Source organism: Trichoderma atroviride, chromosome 1 (genome assembly GCF_020647795.1).
Source record: "Trichoderma atroviride chromosome 1, complete sequence".
Classification (NCBI taxonomy): Eukaryota; Fungi; Ascomycota; class Sordariomycetes; order Hypocreales; family Hypocreaceae; genus Trichoderma; species Trichoderma atroviride.
In genome coordinates, this window is record NC_089400.1 from 4164672 (window position 1) to 4184528 (window position 19857).

At 50.3% G+C, this 19857-nt stretch overlaps 7 protein-coding genes across 8 annotated transcripts; 3 read left to right on the forward strand and 4 right to left on the reverse strand.

Moving 5' to 3' along the window:
- Positions 1–507: 507 nt before the first annotated feature.
- Positions 508–4479, forward strand: TrAtP1_001494 (uncharacterized protein). Of its 2 annotated transcripts, XM_066111013.1 has the most exons (3): positions 508–1570; positions 2043–3683; positions 3745–4479. In XM_066111013.1, exons 1-3 carry the CDS (start codon positions 1558–1560, stop codon positions 3780–3782), a joined length of 1692 nt encoding a protein of 563 aa, XP_065967086.1. In that variant the 5' UTR covers positions 508–1557; the 3' UTR covers positions 3783–4479. The 2 variants fall into 2 exon arrangements, with proteins under 2 accessions (XP_065967086.1, XP_013941494.1); XM_014086019.2 differs by lacking the exon at positions 508–1570 and having other exon boundaries at positions 1660–3683.
- Positions 4480–4535: 56 nt separating this feature from the next.
- On the reverse strand, positions 4536–10877 carry TrAtP1_001495 (uncharacterized protein). Its single transcript, XM_014086018.2, has 2 exons — positions 10117–10877; positions 4536–10041 (listed from the first exon to the last, which is right to left on the reverse strand). Exons 1-2 carry the CDS (start codon positions 10669–10671, stop codon positions 6121–6123), a joined length of 4476 nt encoding a protein of 1491 aa, XP_013941493.2. The 5' UTR covers positions 10672–10877; the 3' UTR covers positions 4536–6120.
- Positions 10878–12241: 1364 nt separating this feature from the next.
- TrAtP1_001496 (uncharacterized protein) lies at positions 12242–12625 on the reverse strand (the record flags this gene model as incomplete). Its single annotated transcript, XM_066111014.1, has 1 exon — positions 12242–12625. The coding sequence occupies one exon, from the start codon at positions 12623–12625 to the stop codon at positions 12242–12244; it is 384 nt and encodes a 127-aa protein (XP_065967087.1).
- Positions 12626–12978: 353 nt separating this feature from the next.
- Positions 12979–14641, forward strand: TrAtP1_001497 (uncharacterized protein; the record flags this gene model as incomplete). Its single annotated transcript, XM_066111015.1, has 4 exons — positions 12979–13073; positions 13136–13442; positions 13512–13749; positions 14541–14641. 4 exons carry the CDS (start codon positions 12979–12981, stop codon positions 14639–14641), a joined length of 741 nt encoding a protein of 246 aa, XP_065967088.1.
- Positions 14642–15218: 577 nt separating this feature from the next.
- Positions 15219–16363, reverse strand: TrAtP1_001498 (uncharacterized protein; the record flags this gene model as incomplete). Its single annotated transcript, XM_014085188.2, has 2 exons — positions 16009–16363; positions 15219–15925 (listed from the first exon to the last, which is right to left on the reverse strand). The coding sequence occupies exons 1-2, from the start codon at positions 16310–16312 to the stop codon at positions 15219–15221; spliced, it is 1011 nt and encodes a 336-aa protein (XP_013940663.2). The 5' UTR covers positions 16313–16363.
- Positions 16364–16530: 167 nt separating this feature from the next.
- Positions 16531–18281, forward strand: TrAtP1_001499 (uncharacterized protein). Its single transcript, XM_066111016.1, has 3 exons — positions 16531–16716; positions 16813–16902; positions 16992–18281. The coding sequence occupies exons 1-3, from the start codon at positions 16648–16650 to the stop codon at positions 18012–18014; spliced, it is 1182 nt and encodes a 393-aa protein (XP_065967089.1). The 5' UTR covers positions 16531–16647; the 3' UTR covers positions 18015–18281.
- A 230-nt stretch (positions 18282–18511) lies between these two features.
- TrAtP1_001500 (uncharacterized protein) lies at positions 18512–18982 on the reverse strand (the record flags this gene model as incomplete). The annotated part of the gene is made up of 1 exon (XM_014086015.2): positions 18512–18982. One exon carries the CDS (start codon positions 18980–18982, stop codon positions 18512–18514), a length of 471 nt encoding a protein of 156 aa, XP_013941490.2.
- Between the last annotated feature and the right edge of the window lie 875 nt (positions 18983–19857).

The following is a 19857-nucleotide window of genomic DNA, read 5'->3' on the forward strand; positions in this document are numbered from 1 at the left end:
CTCGAAGCCGCTGCCCGTTTGCCTGTGTATGTGCAAGCACCGTACAGTGCCCGTAGACGATCAGCGTCCCGCCGGATCAGCAGACAGACAGTACCGATGCAAGTGCCATGGCTGTGAACAAAGAGATCAATGATGCTTATCTGTGATGGTGTCGGGTTGTTTGTTTTGTGTCAGTGTGATGAGGTCAGTTGAGTGCACAGCGCCACGTCCAGCGGGTTGGCGTGTCACTAAAGACCCAGTCACAGCGCTGAGCACGGCCGCATAACTCGGGCTCCCTGCCAACTGACCTCTGTAGAACCCCAACACGTTGCCACGACGCAGCACAGTGCAGCCCATACGAAGTACTCGGTACTCTGGCTGTACAACCGCTTTAGTGCCTGCACCCCTGACAGCCCCAGCAACTGCCGCCAGGCGCTTTTAGAGGTGCGTGGTCAAATAACCTTGAATTTTAGTTAGGGGACAGCACCAGCACCGTCATGAATTTTGCTTGACGTCCTCCAAGCCAAAAACACATTGTGGCCGCCTCTCTTCTGTTCTCTGCACCTCACTTCTCACCCTTCGTTGCCCTCCTTCTTACGGCCTTGCGCTGCGTTCTCTCGTCGTTCACTGCACGCTGCTGACGGGGCAAACGAAAACGAAGCTCCGTTCACTCTAATTTTTTACACTTTAGTCCACGCTCTTTTCTGTTCCCCATCTGTCACTCTCCGCTGGCACAGCCTCTTTCGCTTCGTTCCGATCCAACGTGGGAGTTCAAGCCACACCATTTGTGCTGCTGCCTTGGTGCTTGACCTCAGGAATCATCGACGAATCAGTCTGTTCAGTCAGCCTCGCGACTCGTTCACCGTCCCGGAGCCAGGCACTCGGATCTGCGAGCTGCTGCTGTGTAGCCCACACTCGCTGCAAACAGAGAAACAAGCGCTTCGAGAAGCCTTGGCACGCATATATCACGGACCCGACTCCATTGCATCACCGAAAAGCCACTTGAACGTCTGGAGATCTCGATCCGATCTCCGTTGAATCAGTCCAGTCCTTGCCCGTCTGCTCTGCTGAACAGCAACTGCTCTTCACGCTCGCTGGACACGCCCGAGTCCTTTGACCGTCACTATATTGCGGGTACCAGCCACCGTCGACTACAAATACTGTACAAGTACGCGTGTTGTCGTAGCGGCGCCAGGGGTTCCTGGAGATTAATTCACTCCCACCATTCCAGGTCTGCTAGCCATCCTAGCTCCAGCAAGCCACAGCCCCCCCCCCAGCAGGGAGTGGAATCAGAGACAATTAATCTCAAATCACCGTCTCCATCGACAAACACAGGAGCTGAGGCACTGCCCTTTTCGAGGCCGCCCGTTGCGCTTCTTGATAAAAGCGATCGCCGTCGCCCAGACTCGTTCTCGCACACGGCGCATCTCCAACCTCCGAGTCACCGAAACGACGCGCGCGCCAACCACTCGCAAACGACACCCAACCCGATCCTTTGACTTGGCTGTTTTCCTTGCCGGAACACTAATCACCCACTGGTGGAGTTTTGCCTGAGTGGACCGGGCTGTGTAGCAGACCATGTCGCAATCATGTGAGTGTTAATGCCCGTTTTGCCCGCTGTCTCCTGTTATTTACTGCCTATTGCTGCCTTGCTTTCTCTCGCCTTTCCTTTACCCCATCGAGAATATCCGGAGCCGCCGAGCAGTTCTTCTTCCCCCGTTGAATACCGCACCGTCGCAGACCCTTCAATGGACCTGTCGAGGGAGTGGCTTGTTGGGATTCATTCATTGCCGCCGTCGCATCTTCACCATCACCACTAGCCCATTGTTTTTGCGTCTTTCTTTTGCGGTTTTGTTTGCTTTTTGCATAGCGTCTGTCTTTAATTTACATTTTTTTTTTCATTGCCTCCTTATCTCATTCCTTGAACCCGATTTTCATGCTTCTGGTCCCATGCCGTTGAAGCTGTACGCTTCTGCTCACCAATCACAACTCACGAATGTCGTCGCACGCGACGGGGGACGATGGCAGCGAGGGGAGACATAGACTAACCCAACTGTTCTCAGTCAATCACGCCAACATCAAGCGCCTGGCGCATATCCATAGCCGGCAGAGCGATGAGAGCTGGAACCCATTCCGACACGTTTACACCAAAACGCACGGCAAGAAGCAATCCAACACCTGGGATGTCGAGCTTGGAGACACCCATCATGGGGCGGACTTGACACAGTCAGTCACATCACCATATCCGCAAACGGGCCTCAGAGAAGAAGAACCCGGAACTGGCGCAGGCACGGAAGAAGCTGTTCGCAAGCCCAGCAATGAGACGCAGGAGCACCTCATCCGAACCCAGTCAGGAATTGACGATGGAGTGCGAAATCGCGGCAAGGGGGACCAGGATGAAAAGCTTAACGCGCCGGCTCTCAGCGAGACGGACGACAGCAAGGCGAAGAAGCCCAAGGAGAATGGCCTCTTCCGCCACGTCTACCCCAAGGAGCCTTTTACCTTTGCCAATCAGATCCAGCGAACGCTGCTCAACTCATGGATCAATGTGCTGCTCGTTGCTGCTCCGGTTGGTATCGCCCTCAACTACGTCCACTCCGTCAATCGTATCGCGGTTTTCGTCGTCAACTTCATCGCCATCATCCCGCTTGCCGCCATGTTGAGTTTTGCTACCGAAGAGATTGCTCTCCGAACTGGCGAGACCCTTGGTGGCTTGCTCAACGCTACCTTTGGTAATGCTGTCGAACTCATCGTGGCCATCATTGCTCTGATTGATGGCAAAGTCAACATCGTCCAGACTTCACTTATTGGCTCCATTCTCTCCAACCTGCTACTCGTCATGGGATTCTGCTTCTTCTTCGGCGGTCTACGTCGCCCGGAGCAATACTTCAACACCACCGTGGCTCAGACCGCTGCCTCTATGCTGGCCTTGGCTGCTGCCTCCGTCATTGTTCCCACCGTCTTCGATGCCGCCGCCAACACCCCTACCAAGGACGTTGCCAAGCTCTCTCGCGGTACTGCCGTCATCCTGCTCGTTGTCTATGGCGCCTACCTGTTCTTCCAGCTCAAGACCCACTCGCAGGTCTTCAACGAACAGAGCCAAAAGGTTCCCGCCAAGCCATGGAGCCGTGGGTCTTCAAACGCCAACATCAAGCAAGGCTTAATGGTTCCCGCCGCCATGGTTGGCGGCCGCGCTATCGACAAGGACAACTTCAATGTCACAATAGAGGAAGAGGAAGAGGAAGACCCTCAGTTGCACTTCTGGGTGGCTATTGCTACTCTGGCTGGCTCTACCGTCATTATTGCTCTCTGTGCTGAGTTCATGGTCGGATCCATCGATGCCATTACACAGAACGGTGCTCTGTCCGATGAATTCGTTGGTCTTATTCTGCTTCCCATTGTTGGCAACGCCGCTGAGCACGCTACTGCCGTCACTGTCGCTGTCAAGGACAAGATGGATCTTGCCATTGGTGTTGCTGTTGGATCCAGCATGCAAGTCGCCCTGTTTCTCATTCCCATGTTGGTCGTTATCGGTTGGGGCATGGGCAACGACGAGATGAACCTGAGCTTCGATACCTTCCAGGTTGCTGTCATGTTTGTTGCTGTGCTGCTGGTCAACTACCTCATTGGCGATGGAAAGAGCCATTGGCTAGAAGGCTGGTTGCTGATGTGCCTCTACGCCATCATCGCTGTCTGCGCATTCTGTAAGTCTCGGACTACTAATAAGAACAGCTGGAATATAATTGCTAACGCGTCTATTCTTAGGGTATCCCAATTCCGACACCATGACCTCAGCGGCATAAGAAGGAGATGGACGTGACCTTCGTCATCTTTTGCTTTTTCTATTTCTCCCTCCTTTCTTTGATACCACTCGCAACCTTTATTCATTTTTTTTCCACCAGTAATTTGCCTCCGGTTCTTGATACGCGTTTGGGATTTATGAAAATATACTTTTTTATTACGCAAACCAAAGAAAAAAAACTCATCTTCGAAAAAAGGCGTTCTACCTCCCTAATCTGCGACGACCAAAAAAACATCCGTGTTAGCGATCGTGCCGAAAAAGAAAAAAAAAACGACCTTGATCTTATTCCTTTCGCCTCTCTTCGATGTACTATTAGATTAACGTACAGACGAATTTTCACATCAACACAGCAGCTCTTTACTGCGTTGTGTATCTTCTTTTTAAACTACTCTTTTTTTATTTTATCATGATGTTTTGATTTCAGCTTTGGATGGGAAGGAAGTAGATGTGTGTGTTCTGGTAGCTTGAACACACCTGCATTTTATGACTTGGTAAAGGAATTTGCTTTTTTTTTTTAAACAAAAAGAGAAAAAAAAAATTGCTTGGATAGAACAGGGGACAGGTTTTGTAGGATGTTGAGTTGATACCAAATAGAATGAATGAAGATTTGACTTGGAAAGTTGCTTTAATTTGGACGTATTATGATTGTTATTTTCTGTTATTTAGCAAGGACGTTAAAATATCTTAGATTTCATGTGCAATACAATTATCATCTCGATAACTACTGTGTGGAAATACCTGGCGAGTTCTCCTTATGAATACAATCCATTATTATTCAATGTCCTATATACTTGCAATTTGCAAATCCTTGGCCGAAGAACTCCATATCCTCTGGATAAAATTACCTACCTACCTGACTACCTATATACGACATGATATTACATTACAACTACCTCGTAGGTAGCAACCTAACCCATAGTCAACTAAACAAATCACTTTTTAATTAAAACCAAATTTGAACCTCCCTATCGTCCCTTAACCTTGTTCATTTTTCTCTCTCTCACTTCTTCGATCCTCCCAACCCCAGCCCATCAAACTGCACACTGCCCCTCCTCAAAAACATCATCGGACTCCCAATCCTCATCGCCGCCCCGCTATCCAGCGACGCCAGTACGCCCGGCGGTAAGCCTAGCGAGGGGATGCTCGTCTCCGGCACAGCCTCCAGGCCAGGCGGATTTGCCGCCGCCGCCGTTGCCGGCGTGCCCTGGATGATCTGGCCCCTCTCCAGCGTCTCCTTGTAGAACGCCTCGAGGGCGGTAGCGTCGGAGCAAAAGGCCTCGAGCTCCTCCTTGATGGCTTCGGGCTCGTAGAGGTGCGCGGTGGGGTTGGCTGGGACTTGGGACGGCAGCGGCGGGTGTTGGGACGGGATTGTGCTGAGCGAGGCGGAGGAGTTGACGGGCTTGAGGGAGGGCGAGGAGTGGTGATGGTATGGAGTGTGGTGGTGGTGATACGGGTGATGGTGGTGGAGGTGCGGAGCGTGGTGATGGTGCCTGTCGGCATGGTGTTGTAACGGTGTTGGAGCGCCGCCCATGTGCATCGAAGACCCTGCCATGATGGATTCCGAGAGGCTGAAGGAGTCAAACGATGGTGCTCGCCCGGTGCCCCTTTCCATGTGGGGATGGGGCTGGTCGATTGGGGTGAAGTTTCTTGCGGCGGATTCTCGCTCTTTGACGGCTCGCCTGCCATACAGGCGGTTTGCCAACACGATGAAATGGCCGTCATCCGTTACTTGAGCCAGCAGTACTCCCGAGCGATGGATATACTGCGTGTACTTGTAGTCTGGCCGTCCCCAAGAGTATATAATGTCAACATTGCCGGGATAATTGCAAGCCGCCTCCATGTCGAGCACGAAATCAAAGTGCCGCAGAATCGATTTTTGGTAAAAGTACTTTGTAGGCACCGTCTGCGGCCCCAAAGAGTTGGGGTCGTAAAACGTCTCGGGCTTTTGTTCAGGCGGCTGCACGGCAAGCTTGATGGGATACGGTCTTCGCAGGGGGTTGATTTCTGTGATTGCGCTGGCCTCGCCAATGGGGACTTCCACGAGACGTAGTCCGTACTGGCTGGCCTCGCGCTCCCAGACGTCGACGGCGTCTTCTACGAGCTTCGCGGTTGCGTTCATCCAGTCGATCCTAACGTGGTAGCAGTTGTCTGGGTTATGAAGACGGTCGTAGTGCAGGTCAATTCGTTCAGGACGGTATGATCTCTTCCTAGGATCAACATCGTATTTGATGACCTTGCTAAGAATTACCTTGGGACGGCTCTTGGCTGTATGTTGTGCTGCCATCGTAGGGGTGCTGGTCAGAGACGCCGGAGAGTAGTCATCGTGCACCGACCGGCTTCTACCCGACCCAATTGACGACTCTGTCATAGGGGTAGTGGGCAAGGGGGGTTTCTTTCTTCTTGCTGCCAAACCAGCCAGGCTGCTGCTTCGCAAATTCAGGAGCAAACTGGTAAAAGTAGTTGCCATCTCGGAACCGATGTCGTCTTTCGACGTGCACAAAAAGGCCTTTAGACTTTTCTTTTTCCCTTTCCTTTTCTGGCGTTTCCTTGTCTTTGTCTTTACCTTTGGGCTCCTCCGGCACCATCAGCGCGTTGCCCAAATCCTCTGCGTCTTCACGAGTCTCAAGATCATCAAAGTTCTCTAGAAGCCACGAAGTCATATCAGAGCCGAGGAAAGAATGATAATGAAGCCGCAGATGCCAGCGACGATTCCGTAGGGGGACACCGCCCTGCTCCACAGGCTGCTGCATCGCTTCGGCCAAGACAGCAAAATTCAAGTTTGACTTTTCGAACCGATCTTTCCTCGACACGAGTTGATGTTTCTTACTCATACCACCCTCGAGGCCCTCAATTAGGGGTAATGTTTCCAGCTCGGCTGCAATGACAACAGAGGGGTCTTCTGTCTTGTAGACAATATCCAAGGGGCTGCGATCTAGCTGCCTACGCCCTCTAGCAGTTTGGAATCTGCGTTCAGAGGGCGGTATGTAGCGATTCTTCTGCCACAGATGCGCCAAGCGTTTGATGCCCTCTATTCTGATTTCCTCGGGGTACAAGCCGGTTTGCGTCCTAGGCACCGAAGGATTATGGGCAGCCAGCGGGATGAGGACGAATCGAGCTCTCCAGAACCGCAGGCTCTCCATCATCTCGTCGTGGTGGCCCGCAGCGTACGAATCAATCATGTTCCAATTGCGATCAGGTCTAGGAATCGCTAAAAGCTCTATACGTCGAGCCTCATAGTCCGTATCAAATAGCGTACGAATGGCTGGTTTATATATCGGAGAGTATCCTTCCGGCAATCCCGACATGTCTGCCGTGGGCTTCCTGACGTAGATGTTGACTTCAACCTCTGTCCCGTTTACGCACGAGAGTTGGTGAATGACGTTGCCAACTGACATGAATATACTTGTGCCGTCTTCGAGGACCTGATTGCGTGAGAAGATGTCACCAAGTTTAATCATCTTCTGCCCAAACGCCTGAGCAACAGCTGATCCGACCACCACCTGGAATCCTTGTGAAAACCGCAAGCTGATCAGCTCACTGATAAATTCCTGTCTTGTTTTTGGCTCCTCGCTCAATTCATCATCCGCATTTTGATCCACACTATACGGATGTCTTTGATACTCGGTATCGAACTGCGACCTAGTAGGAAAGTACTCCGTCGTCAATGGGACCGCGGCGGGGCAACACAGAGCCTTCCATTTCTGTATCTTCATATCAGATATGCGGGGAAATATGTGCTGCCAACGGGTATATAGATTTGCGTCCTTGATCTGATTCTTCTCTGGATGAGACGGATTCAGCAAAACCAGCCAGGGGCTGACTGCTGATGTAGGCGAAATCGTTGCGGGGGGTTCTGGTGCGACGCCAACTCCAACGCCAACGCCAGCTCGAAGCTTATTCAAAATCATTTTCTGGTCCTCTGGTCGAAACATGCTCTGATACATTTCGTGATCATCCTCCCCAAAGCTATCACTGCGAATGCGCGATGCCGAAGGATGAGCAGAAGTTCCTGTTTTAAGATTGTGTGTGCCTATATCGTGGCGGTTAGATCCGTTCTTTTTCAAGATGGGGATGCTTGGCGTTGACGACATCCTCTCCATGATGGGATCAGTGGCTTCTGCTCTGAGCTTAGTGATTGAAAATGGCGACTGGCTTCTAATAGTCTGAGGCGTAGACGGCCTCATATCTGAGCGTGATCGAGGAGTCAATGGTACGTTTGTTTTGGTAACTGCTGCGTTGACATTTTCTGTTTTCACCTCAGCCGCTACAATCTTTGGAGCTGCTATGCCAAAGCCTCGTTGCCCAAGACTGATTTGTTTCATGAATTTAGGCACTTTTGGAGCTGAGGGGACTTTGGTAAGAGTGGCCGACTGATAAGGAGCTGAGGTAAACGACTGCGGCTGAGGAGGAGGCGGAGGAGATGGCAGGGCGTTTGCAGATAGCGGATCTGGGAACGTCCTCTTGGGGAAAATATTCGGCTTTTCTATCTCGGCCTGATTCATCGAGAGCTTCCTGGCAGATGGAAAGCTACTGTACAGTTTCTTTTCCGGAAGCGATGTGCCCAGGACATTCAAGTCCTCCATGTGGTGCCTCCGAATTTCATCAGACCTGAGACCTGCTTCTGAGCCATGATGGTGGTGACGCCTATGGTGAGTCAAGATGGCTCTAGAATCATCAAAATCTTGTAGCTGCTTCCACCACGGTCTGTCTGAAGGTCGACTAAGCCTGTCAGTGGCGAACCTTTGAAAGCCATGGATGTTTTCGTTTATATGATCTGTAAGGCGGATCGGTGGGTTATACCAGAGGTCGTCGATGGCCTCTTGACGTCTCTTCAAGAGGCTACTATTCTCAAAGATGTTACTGGGATAATTGATATCCGAATGCAGAGACGTGATTTCGATCTCATTCGTATCAAGGGCACTCCTCATTTGGAGGTCGTACATCCGACATCTTATTCTGAAATCGTCATCGTCGTTTTGCTCCACTCTATTAGACACGGACAAAGCAACGCCCGCATATGACAGTGCCTCGTTCGATATACCAGTCCAGAACGAAACATGCAGCCACTGAGGCAGGACATAGCACCATTCGTCACGTCTACTTTGAGGATCAAGATGTTCAACGCGGCGTATCATATCTCTGCTTTTGGAAGGCGAGAATGAACCGCCACCGGACTGGAAGCTTCCAACAATGGGGGTCTGCTGATTTGGCGTGCTCTCACGGCTATGAAAGGATCTGGACAGCGAATGATGGCGATCCTGAGATAAATCGTCCGCGTACGAGAACCGCGGATTCCGATATCTGAATAGTGGAACGGAGTGAAGGGGCATTTGAGCCATGCAAATCAGGTCAATTCCAATGCCATTCCCCACAAGGGCCTCTGTAGTTCTTCGTAGTGTCTCATAATCCACTTCGAAGATACCGGCCCCCGGACTAATGACGGCGACGGAGATGCCTGTCCTAGTCAAGTCTCGGTCAATATAATCGTGAGAGAACTGGGCGCATGCAAGATTGATGGCCTCCAAGATATTGCCGTGGATGGAAAAGGAAGATTCGGCCTTTATTCGGCGGACAGGTTCGTCCCCAGGCGCAGTATCCTTGGAGCCGTCTGATGGATTTGCTGTTTGGTGATGCAAAGTGATGTCTCTTCGAAAGTAGTTGAGTTCCTTCTTTAACTGGAACAGGATTTTCGTCCATTCTCCGCTGGCCATCTCGCTCACTACGACTCGATAGAAGTCTTTATAAGGCCGGCGATTCCCATAGGGCTGAATTCCCGTATAGTAATCCGATTGGAGCCCGCTCGCGTCCAGCTCGTTCGACAGGCCCGTGTCATATTCGACACGCGCAAATAGCACAATGCTAACCAGATGTTTTACTTTCAGCTTAACCCACCTCTTAAACAGGGCTGGCAAAAATCCGTTGACAACTTTATTGAACATGATTTCGCCGGAACTATCAGCGTCAAAGTCCCACATTTCCTTGGACATTTGGATGAAGAGCACGTATCTGGCCGATTCGCTGCGAAAGATTGGCCGCGTCTCCCGTCCAAAGAAGCCAGAATGGACGCTGTTCCCATTGGCAAAGATTGTGGTGACCTGGGCCTTTATGGTGCCCATGAAGAGAAGCGACTGTCCCTTGTACACCGTCCTCTGCGCAAGCTCTCCGACGGCCACCCGCCACATATCCGCTCGTGAGAGATACTGGTCTTTGAAGATCATTTCAACGTGCGTAGCTTCGGTAACGGGGTGATCGTCGTCAACCTATGAGAGAATGCAGGTCAGCCACACAAAGTCATTCACAACCATGTTCTACGTCACAAAAGGCCGTGAGCGTACCGGTGTCAGCAGAACAATGGATCCCTTCTTCATTCCAAAAGTGTCTGCAATGTGCTTCACGACATATACTTCCGCCTCAGGCTGCCGGGCCTTGACCTCCTTGGGCATGTCCTTTGCGACAAAGATGTACTGATAGCCCAGGCTGTTCGGATCGCAAGGACCGGCATTCTGGTATCGCAGACTGCTATTATCGTCATGCGCCAGCTTCTTGAAGCTTCCAAATCCAGCCGACGACTTTGACAAGTCCGACTTGACGACAGCAATGGACATCAGGGTGCCCGGCTTAATATCGCCGCCAATCAGGTCCAGGTTCAGCAGCACCTCGTCTCGCGAATATCCCTCGTTGACGGTGACGGCGCAGTAGTGCTCAGCCTTGCGCGGCTTCTCATCCTTGGCATCCTTCAGCGTCGAGTGCGTGGACATGCTGCCTGGCGAGGCCGCCGACACTGACACCTCGGATGCGCGATCCGAGTTTGTGCTCGACTGTCGCAGGTGATGGGACCAATGCGGCCCCCTCCGCGGAGCCGATGGTGCTGCGCCGGCATATCGGGACATGGAGTCGGCTCGGACGCAATCACGATGCGGCAATCATAGAGGAATTGGCTTATGGGAGCATTGCTCGCGAGCAGCTGCCGAGACGATGCTTATCAGCTCTGCCGTGGATGCAGTCGCGCGACAGTTGGAGATGGCAGATAGCGGTAGTTGAGCAGGCGGCAGAAATGGAGCTGTAGCGGCCAGAGGCATTTCACCGCCTGCTCATTTCGTCCATCCAAATGTAGGTACCGCATGCTGTCTAAGTGGGGCAAAAGCTTTTGTGGGGGCTGAAGATCAGTTTGAACTCGCCGTGTCTCATGGCATGGCACAGTGTTTGGCCAGATGGGCTGACTCGGGCTCGAATGGCAAAGTCTACAGAACCTCCGTCTCATTTGTATGAAACATTTGGTCGCTGTAACATCTATTGATAGCTTCAGTGGCATTTTGAAGCCGTGGACACCAGATTTGCGCGGCTCGGAGTTTGCATTACTGCGTTTGCTTCTCCTCGTCTCGCTACGTACGGATGGCCTTAATTCCCGGCAAGCAAGCCGTATCGCTGCCATGCTATGGCTTTGTCCAACGGGAGATGCCGAGAAAACAAACAGCTAAAAGATTTAAATGGGTAATAGCTTTCCTGGTAGAAATTTCTTTCATTTTTGTAGCTTGGCGAAGGCGTACGAGGCATAGGTACTACGACACATCACTTAGAACATCAAGATTGTGTACTACTGTCCTCGGATCACCGATGGCCGAGTTGATTCGGAGCTGCGGTGGCCGATATCCAGCTGAGAACTCCATCTACGCGTCGCCATAATGCTAGCTTCGAAGCCCCTAGTTATCCACCCCTCCTGGCAGTACAGCGTTTTCGGTCTGGTCAGACAATGGGTTTAGTAAATGTTAGGACGAGATCCTTCTCAAATGCAAGTCAGAAAGACTTATGGAGATGCAAAGTCTCGGATCACTAGCATGCACCGTCGTCAGTTTGACTGTTTGGCAGACGCAGACACCCACTGTCAGCTTGGCCCTGTATCTTTATACGAGAATGAGAATCCGGGTTCTCGGTTCTCTACGCGTTAGAGCACTCATTCTGTGCAAGGTTCCGCATTGATCGAAGGTAGGTTGTTGCTATTCTCGATCGTATATTTGTTTGTTTGTGATGGACGGCCCGGAAGTGCCCCGGAAGTGCCCCGAAAGTAACCCAGAGTGTCCGCCGTGATTCCCAGTATGGCATTTGACACATTGAATTGTCAAACGCTACTTTGCAGGAAGCGATCCGGGCCGCTTTGATGTTGAAGCTACCCGCATCCTATCCAGCCGTGTGAGCAAGGTGGTATTAAATAGCCCCGCCCTAAACATAGAGCTCCTAAACGGAACCGTGCGTTTGCCTGCCATTGGAATCCCTATTTGAAGTGTCGTGGCCGACTGGAAATTTTCTTATCCCCTTTCTTCGACAAAGCTCGCCGTGGCCAATACTGGTTTCAATAGTCGAAGAACACAATATTCCCATCAACATTCTCACTCGCATAGAAGAAACAGATAACGCCCCTTTTCCTGCCACAGCATGGCGATTCGACTGAGTCGTAAGCAGCGTTTAATCGCGACGATTGCTATTTCGTTTTCCTTCTTCGTGGCTGAGCTCATTGGTGCGTTTTTTTTCGCCATGCTTCCAGATAACCAACAATTCTGACCTCGATGCACAGCCGGGTTTTATACACACTCTCTTGCGCTGATCGCCGATGCGTTCCATTATGTACGACAAGTTGACTTCTGAGCTGAGGTCATTGCTGATTTGTTTGTAGCTGAGCGACTTGATTGGATTTGTAGTTGCTTTAGTCGCCGTCATAGTCCGTTCCCCCTCCCCGATTGCTCGAAAGAGCACAATAGCTGATGCGTCTGCCAAAGATATCTGAGCATCCAACTCCGCCACCACGAGAATTAACCTTTGGATGGGCTCGTGCAACCCTTTTGGGCGCATTTTTCAACGGCGTTTTCCTTTTGGCGCTCGGCGTCAGCATCCTCGTTCAAGCTATTGAACGGTTTGTCAATGTGACAGGTGAGAGGCAGCATTCAGATGGCAGAACAGTTGAATCGAACTGACATCTATCCAACCGGCAGTCGTCGATCAACCCAAGATCGTTTTGATTATCGGAAGCATTGGTTTGGGTCTAAACCTGCTGGTTTTGTCCTTTCTTCACGGTAAGCTCAGCCCCAAATCATCTTCATGACTGTGTAGGAAGCTGACATGTGGCCTTTTAGAACACGATCACGATCACGGCCACGATCACGACCATGAGCACGCGCACGAACACGAGCACGAACACGATAGTAATGGCGGCCATAGGCAAGAAACGCTCCGCGAGGAGGACGCTGCCACCAAGACGAACAATGAAACAGCGCCTGAACCAGAGGCGCGATCAGTATCGGTGAGAATTCTTCCTTGTCGATCGGTGAATGCTCCATCCTGACAAGACCAAAAGACTTCTAGTGGCCACTATGAGCACAGGCATGTGTCGGTCGCACCATCTCGCCCTGGTAGAGACTTGGGCATGTTTGGCGTCTTCATCCACGTAGTTGGTGATGCCATCAATAACATTGGAGTCATAGCATCAGCTCTTATCATATGGAAAGCCCGTGGAGAAGCGCGATACTATGCCGATCCTGCAATTGGCCTTTTCATCTCTGTCATGATTTTTTTGACCGCTTGGCCATTGACGAGGAACAGCGGCCGCATCCTGCTGCAAACCGCTCCCAGCGAAATAGTTCCCGATGATATCAAGCACGATATCGAAATGGTAAGTGCAAACACCTGTCTCAGCTTCTGTTGCAGTGAAGATGAAAGCTGATGATGAACACTGTGACAGATTCCTGGTATCGAGTCTGTTCATGAACTTCATATCTGGCGACTGGACCAGCGCAAGTCTATTGCGACTGCCCATGTCGTCGTCGATGGTAGAACCGTCAAAAGTTTCGCAGACAAGGCCAAGGTAATCATGGAATGCCTTCACGCGTATGGCATCCACTCGGCAACACTGCAGCCAGAGGTCCGGCCAGACGGTAGCGAGCCAGAGTCTTTGAGCACGTCGGTATCTCTGGGCTCAGGTACTGGAGCGCCGACGCGGAGACGCCCAGATGACGGCTCGAGCTGTCACATGCTGTGTGGAAGTCAATGTGGCAGAATGAGGTGCTGTACGTCAATTCACGCCTCCTAAGCCGCCGGCATTACCGGTTCAAGAGCATGATATGTGGGATGTGAAAAGAGCCGCAAGCCGTATCTTCAAGATGGCAAAATGGAACAGATTGAGAGAGTAGCTATTGCAGCCTCTCGCCCGCCTTCACTGTCTCGATAAATGCGCGCAGGGATGGTGGATTATCATACGCGGCTGTCGGAAACTTTGACATGCTGCCAGATGTAGCAAATGCGTGCGTCATTCGCTGTTGGCGCGTTGTAACTCGATTATCGTGGTAGGACGAGATTCACAAAGGAATAGACAGATTGTGTTGAGCGAGCATTTTTAGGTGGAGAAGAAATGAAGTTGAAAACTGAAAGCTGTGGTGGCGGGATTTCTAATGTCAGTGCTCTCCGTAATAAGAGGCCATCAAGGTTCTCGCCAGGACCCGCTCGGTTCTGGCGCTGACACCCTCATATTATCCCAAGCTACTGCTGCTTGTTTACAATGACGCATCTTGAGCTCTCTGTCAGCTCTTTTCTTTTATTGTTGCCTTTTTCATTTTCTTCTATCTTGGCATAAATGCATACCAAAAAAAAAAAAAAAAAAAAACCGAGGTCATGAGGTAGAAAAGGGCGCCGTCGATTATGGCCAACAACAGGTGAAGAAATGACAGGTATTTTCGATGAAGCCACCAAACACATATGACTATAAACGATGTAGATGACCTCCTTGAAGAGTCGCCTAGTCACAGTAAAGATAAAGGCGGGCTGGTTGAGTTTTCTGATGATGAGAGTGTCTCCGAGTCTCTGGGGGATAAATAATGATCTAGACCCAAATGTTTGGAGAGATTATCTGACTGGGCGATAAATACAGCGTGTGAATCAAGACCTCCACAACACATAGGCCACACGCAAAGAAACCCATCTTCATGTTCTTTATCCTCAAGGCAAATTTTCAATATTATGTCTATACCTCTATCTATCGTCATCTTCCCACTATATCTCGATTACTTTAGCAAGGACATCCAATACTGCATTGATAATGGGCACTGAATGATCCGTCGTGGCATTCTGTGTATATTAGATATCCTACGTATTAGCCTACATATCTTTGGTGTTCTTCATGAGAAGCAAGTGCAGTTGGTTCCTCTCAGCTCACCAGCGATGTAGTCTTGTTATTCTCCTCCCTCCCATGCTTAACACCATCTTCTATCAAAGTCCGTGGCTTGTTCATGAAGCCGAATGTTTAGTATTTAATGCATGGGGCACTTGTAACCTAGCAGTCCTGCGGGACGTCAATGAGCATTTGGATTTGAAAGATGTGCAATATGATGCTCGGTGTCTGATGCTCGTATTTTCTTTCTCCTTGCTACGTAAACGCACCATGATTCCAGACCGCTTATGTAGAATTATCAGTTATTTCGTAGTGCTCAATCAGCCGAATACCCTTGGCTACGCTACCTCCCCTTAGAAGAGCTTCTATCTCGCTTGGGTGGATCCAATTCATGATGAGCATGGCCGCCAACATCGGAACAGCGTCGAAGACATAGATAAATGCCTCGTGTGTAGATATGTAGCCGTCAAACCCCTCGATAAACTCCACAACCCGGACTATAGACCGCACGAAGATGAGACTGCTCACACCGTAAAGTGCGAAGAGGTGACGATTGTACGGCGGTCGGTCAGACAAAACCTTTTGTGTCGGTGCCCGCTGGATTCGCCAGTGAAATAGCAGGGCAACGAAAATGAAGCAACCGAAGAAAACGATTTGAACAAACAAACCAACCACAACGAGGGTGGTACCGAGGTCCCTCTGGCTACTTGTTTTCGCGCTGCCTAGGATGCCACCGCCTGCAGCCTGCATGAGGAACGAGATGATATCCCCCGTAACAAATGTGCGTGTGAGCCAGCGGCGCTTGATCAAGATGTAAGGGTCACCTTGAACAAGTTCCACTATATGCCCCAGCTCCATGTAGATCGAGGCGGCGAGAAGGGCGGGTGCGACGAGTAGAAGCACGCTTTGGATGATGAATGGACCAAGAGCGTAATCCGGTTCCTCCGTTTGCGTCGCACCGATTGCGCGACAAATGTATCCAATAAGCTCAACTATATGAGAACCGGGCATCAGCAACAGCTCCAGACTTCTTGACATGCTTATAGGGAGGGAAGAGAGGAGAGAGAGAGCATACAGAGCCCACCAGAACAGAATGCTATAAAGAGCCACGACCGTGTTTTGGTCATCTGGTAGAGGTGAAAGCCGGATGTTGCGCAAAAAAGGACAACGAAGATGACTGCGGCTGCCAGGGACGGCTCATACCGGTATCGTTTATGGGTCGTGGCGTCAGTCATGATGCCTTTAGCCTGACTTGTCGGTGCTTCCTCGTCTTGAACGATGGCTGTTGCAAGAACAAGGACACGCGTCAAACAAGGTCCAATGAATTCAACAGTCGCTTTGCCAGTATTTCTGGAAACAGTGGCCGCACACGCGGCCATTCGCGCCTCTTATACTCTAGAGACATGTCCGCAACCTCTACTTTGGTAAGTTGTGAGCTTTGCTCGAAAGAGGATCAGCACCAACCCGACACCGACACTTGAATCCGAAGATCGTTCGGAAGTTAGTCCGTATCAGGAATGGTTTACGATGTCCAATCGGTATTTCTTGCAGCTTATTGGTTGACCTATCGTATATAGTTATAGATCGCGAGCCAATATCTAAGCATCGTCCCAACTTAAACCCAGCTTTTTCAACGTCTTCTGTCGTCAATCCGGCAAACCTCCTTCGTGAAACCACGCGAAGTTGGTGCTATCCCCTTTACGCTAAAATAAACATGCCCTCTCGTCAAGGTCACATTAAATCTCGCCATGGCTGCTCCCGCTGTAAGCAGCGTCGCGTCAAGGTACACCCTCATGCTCTCATGCTTGGAAATATGCTGGCAGTGACCGCCCCTATTGGGATTTATACATTCAGCCCATGTCTAACTAACCTTTTGAAGTGCAACGAACGCGCACCGTGCCAGCACTGTAGTCGGCGTAAAGAAGAATGCAGCCTTCTCAGGAGGAGCGCTGTCAATTCTATAACGCCAGTGAGTATTTCGGTTAGTAGTGAAGCAGGCCTGAGCCTGATTTGCGGTAATCAGTTTACGGATAAGGCTGACGTGTAATTTTCCGCAAGCTTCGCTCATCCTCGTCACTTGAATCAGATCCCATGTTCTTCCTGTCTCACTTGTCGCATGGACCCCGCCATCAGCAAACATCATGTGCTGCGACCTGGGGCGAAGACCTGTATTTAATGAGCCACTTCACGTATTCCACAGCTGGAACATTGTCTCAGCGAGCCGAGATGGCGCGGCTGTGGCAGTCGATTGTGCCTGAGGAGGCAATTGCCTGTCCGTTTCTCATCCATGGCATGCTCGCTGTGTCGGCCTTACATGTCGCCGGAAGGAGACCTTCGCATCGATTCAGGTACGAGCGATGTTGCCGACAGCACCAGAACCAGGCCATTCCCGAGTATCGACAGGCCATTCAGACCATCAGCACAGATTCTGTCGGGCGTATATTTGCAATGTCCTATTTGGTTTCAATATTGTCTTTGGCTGCTGTGTCGGATAATGCCTTACGGGACGAGGAGCGGCACACGGAGATGCAGACATCGATCGACGATATAATGGCAGTGGTCACAGTCATAAGGGGTATCCATGCCATTGTGCGGCCGGCTCATCTCCGCCGCCGCCTAATGAACAGTCCGTATGTCATCCTCTTGACAGGACACAGCCCTTTGAGCAGCAGCCAAAGGGCTTCATTGCCTGCACACGTCCCGTCGCGTTATCAGATGCTGCGGGACGAATGTCTGAAGGATCTCATCGCCCCCAACGATCATGAAGTATACAAGCTCTGTACAGAGGCGATTGATTTGTTGGAGAAAGTTCATCGTGATGTGTTTTCAGTGAAGCCTCTTGAGGACGCTGAATTTTCCTATTTGGTGAAGTGGATAGCGCTTGTGCCCTCGGGCTTTGTGACTCTGATTCGGGAACGACATGCTGCAGCACTTGTCATTCTTGGGGATTTTGCCGTCATCTTCAAGTGGCTAGAGAATATCTGGTTTCTCAAAAACTGGGCTGCCAACGCGCTCAGAGCAATCAGGGAGGCCATCAGCCCAGCAGGGCGCGAGTGGCTGAACGCGGTTTCGTGCTTCTAGGAACGGGTATACCCATCCAATTGGGATGTATTGTTTCTCTTCCAGCACGCACCTGCAGAAGTCACGTCTAATCAACCTTATACCATTTGTTTCTAGCTCAGATTAGTGTTCCATCAGTACCTAACCAGTCCTAGGAAGCACACCTCTCGCGTTTATGAACTAGTATTTTATGTATCAGTCTCTAGCTGCGCTTGCTGCTTCTACTCTATCTATAGTAGCAGACTTCTGGACGAGTGGCCTATGAAATTGCTTCTATTGCTTCTATTGCTTCTATTGCTTCTATTGCTTCTATTGCTTCTATTGAAGAGATCCAGAGGTTTCGGCCAAGACTTTGACTGATGCTTTCGACGCCTCTCCAACCTCTTTTCTCTTTTTTTTTTTTTTGCCTTGCTTCAATCTCTGGGTCTAGCCGGTAAGGAATCGGATGGGTCGCAATTCGTTGTAAAATATTTATCATCTTATCATGTTTACTTCTGATTGATTGTTGTTGATGTCGGTTAAATCCTCGAGCTGCTAAAAGGAGTAAAGCTCTGAAGGTTAAATGCCCCGCACAATGAAGGCCATTGTAAGGATCCTAGCAGTATAAGAAGATCTCCAAGAGAGTCTGCCCAAAACTCCAATACTTCATTAGCAATGTTGAAGGTGTTTGTAATCCCTGAAAGGCGCTCGGGGAACGGGAAATTGAGAGCACGCAACACTTGGAGGTCGCTGGGGGACCCATGGCCCACAAATAAAATATCGCGATCCTTGTGAATAAGAGACTCGATATTGCTTGAAATATCTAGTTGAGAAATATTGACTGATTCGCTAAAAAGAAACTTGTTTGAAACTTTTGAGAGAAATGCGGGAGATCCTGTGGCAAACTTGTAGGTCGAAATGAGCTTGCTAGGGGAAGTTTGGGGAAGGTCTTTGGTGTCAAGAATAGCAAGGCCAACTTGGCAGTTCTCCTTGCGAGAAAATCCGCTCATGCTAGTATTGGTATTTAAAAAATCGATCGAGACAATGACGACTCGGATAGATGAGATGGTTCCAAAGAGCAGCTACTAAGGTCGAGGGCCTCGAGGAGCATACGAAGCCTATGCCTGGCCGGCTTGTTGAAATTTATTCTCCCTGCCATCTTATCGACAAAGATGTTCAACACCAGCTATCAAGATTGTAGGAGGTTTGTCTTGTGCTGAAATTTCCCAATCTCTGGTAAATATACTACCTTCGTGCGCCACCCCGTTTTCTGGTGACTTTTTTTTTCCCCTTGTAGCAGGCTGGATACTGTGGATTCTGCTGCTGTTCTACAACTTCGGCAAGGTTGTTGAGAGCCTGCGCATGCCGAATGAGAATAGATCCAGCGCAGACAGAAGCCCTGAAAGATACATATGGGGAACACCTACCGATTCGCCCTTGCGCTCCTCATGTTCGAGGGTGCCAAAAGCTTTTCCCGCCTCCGTAAGCCTTTTAGAGGCGAGGGCCTGTCGCGAGTCTGCCTTTAGTGGTGGGCATCTTGCCAAGGTTCGTTGAGCGTGGATACGCTATGGAATAGCAACAGTCAAAATACTGCACAACACGTAGGATATTAATTGCCTTCCAGGTCCTGGCGACGCTGACGGTCTCTAAGATGGATTCTTCACCCATACTCTTTGCCCACATCTGTTGTTCCTCACTCTACCCGATTCTCATAATGCCGGGAGCTTGCCGCTGGGGAAGCTTTTTTGACGATGAATACAAGCCGCTCGATTTTGTTTCTCTTCTGGATAATAATACTTCATGACGCCCTAGGTAAGATTGGGTACATGTAGTACTAGTAGTTACTATCTTGCATGATAGTGAGCGAATAGGGTATCACTTCTGC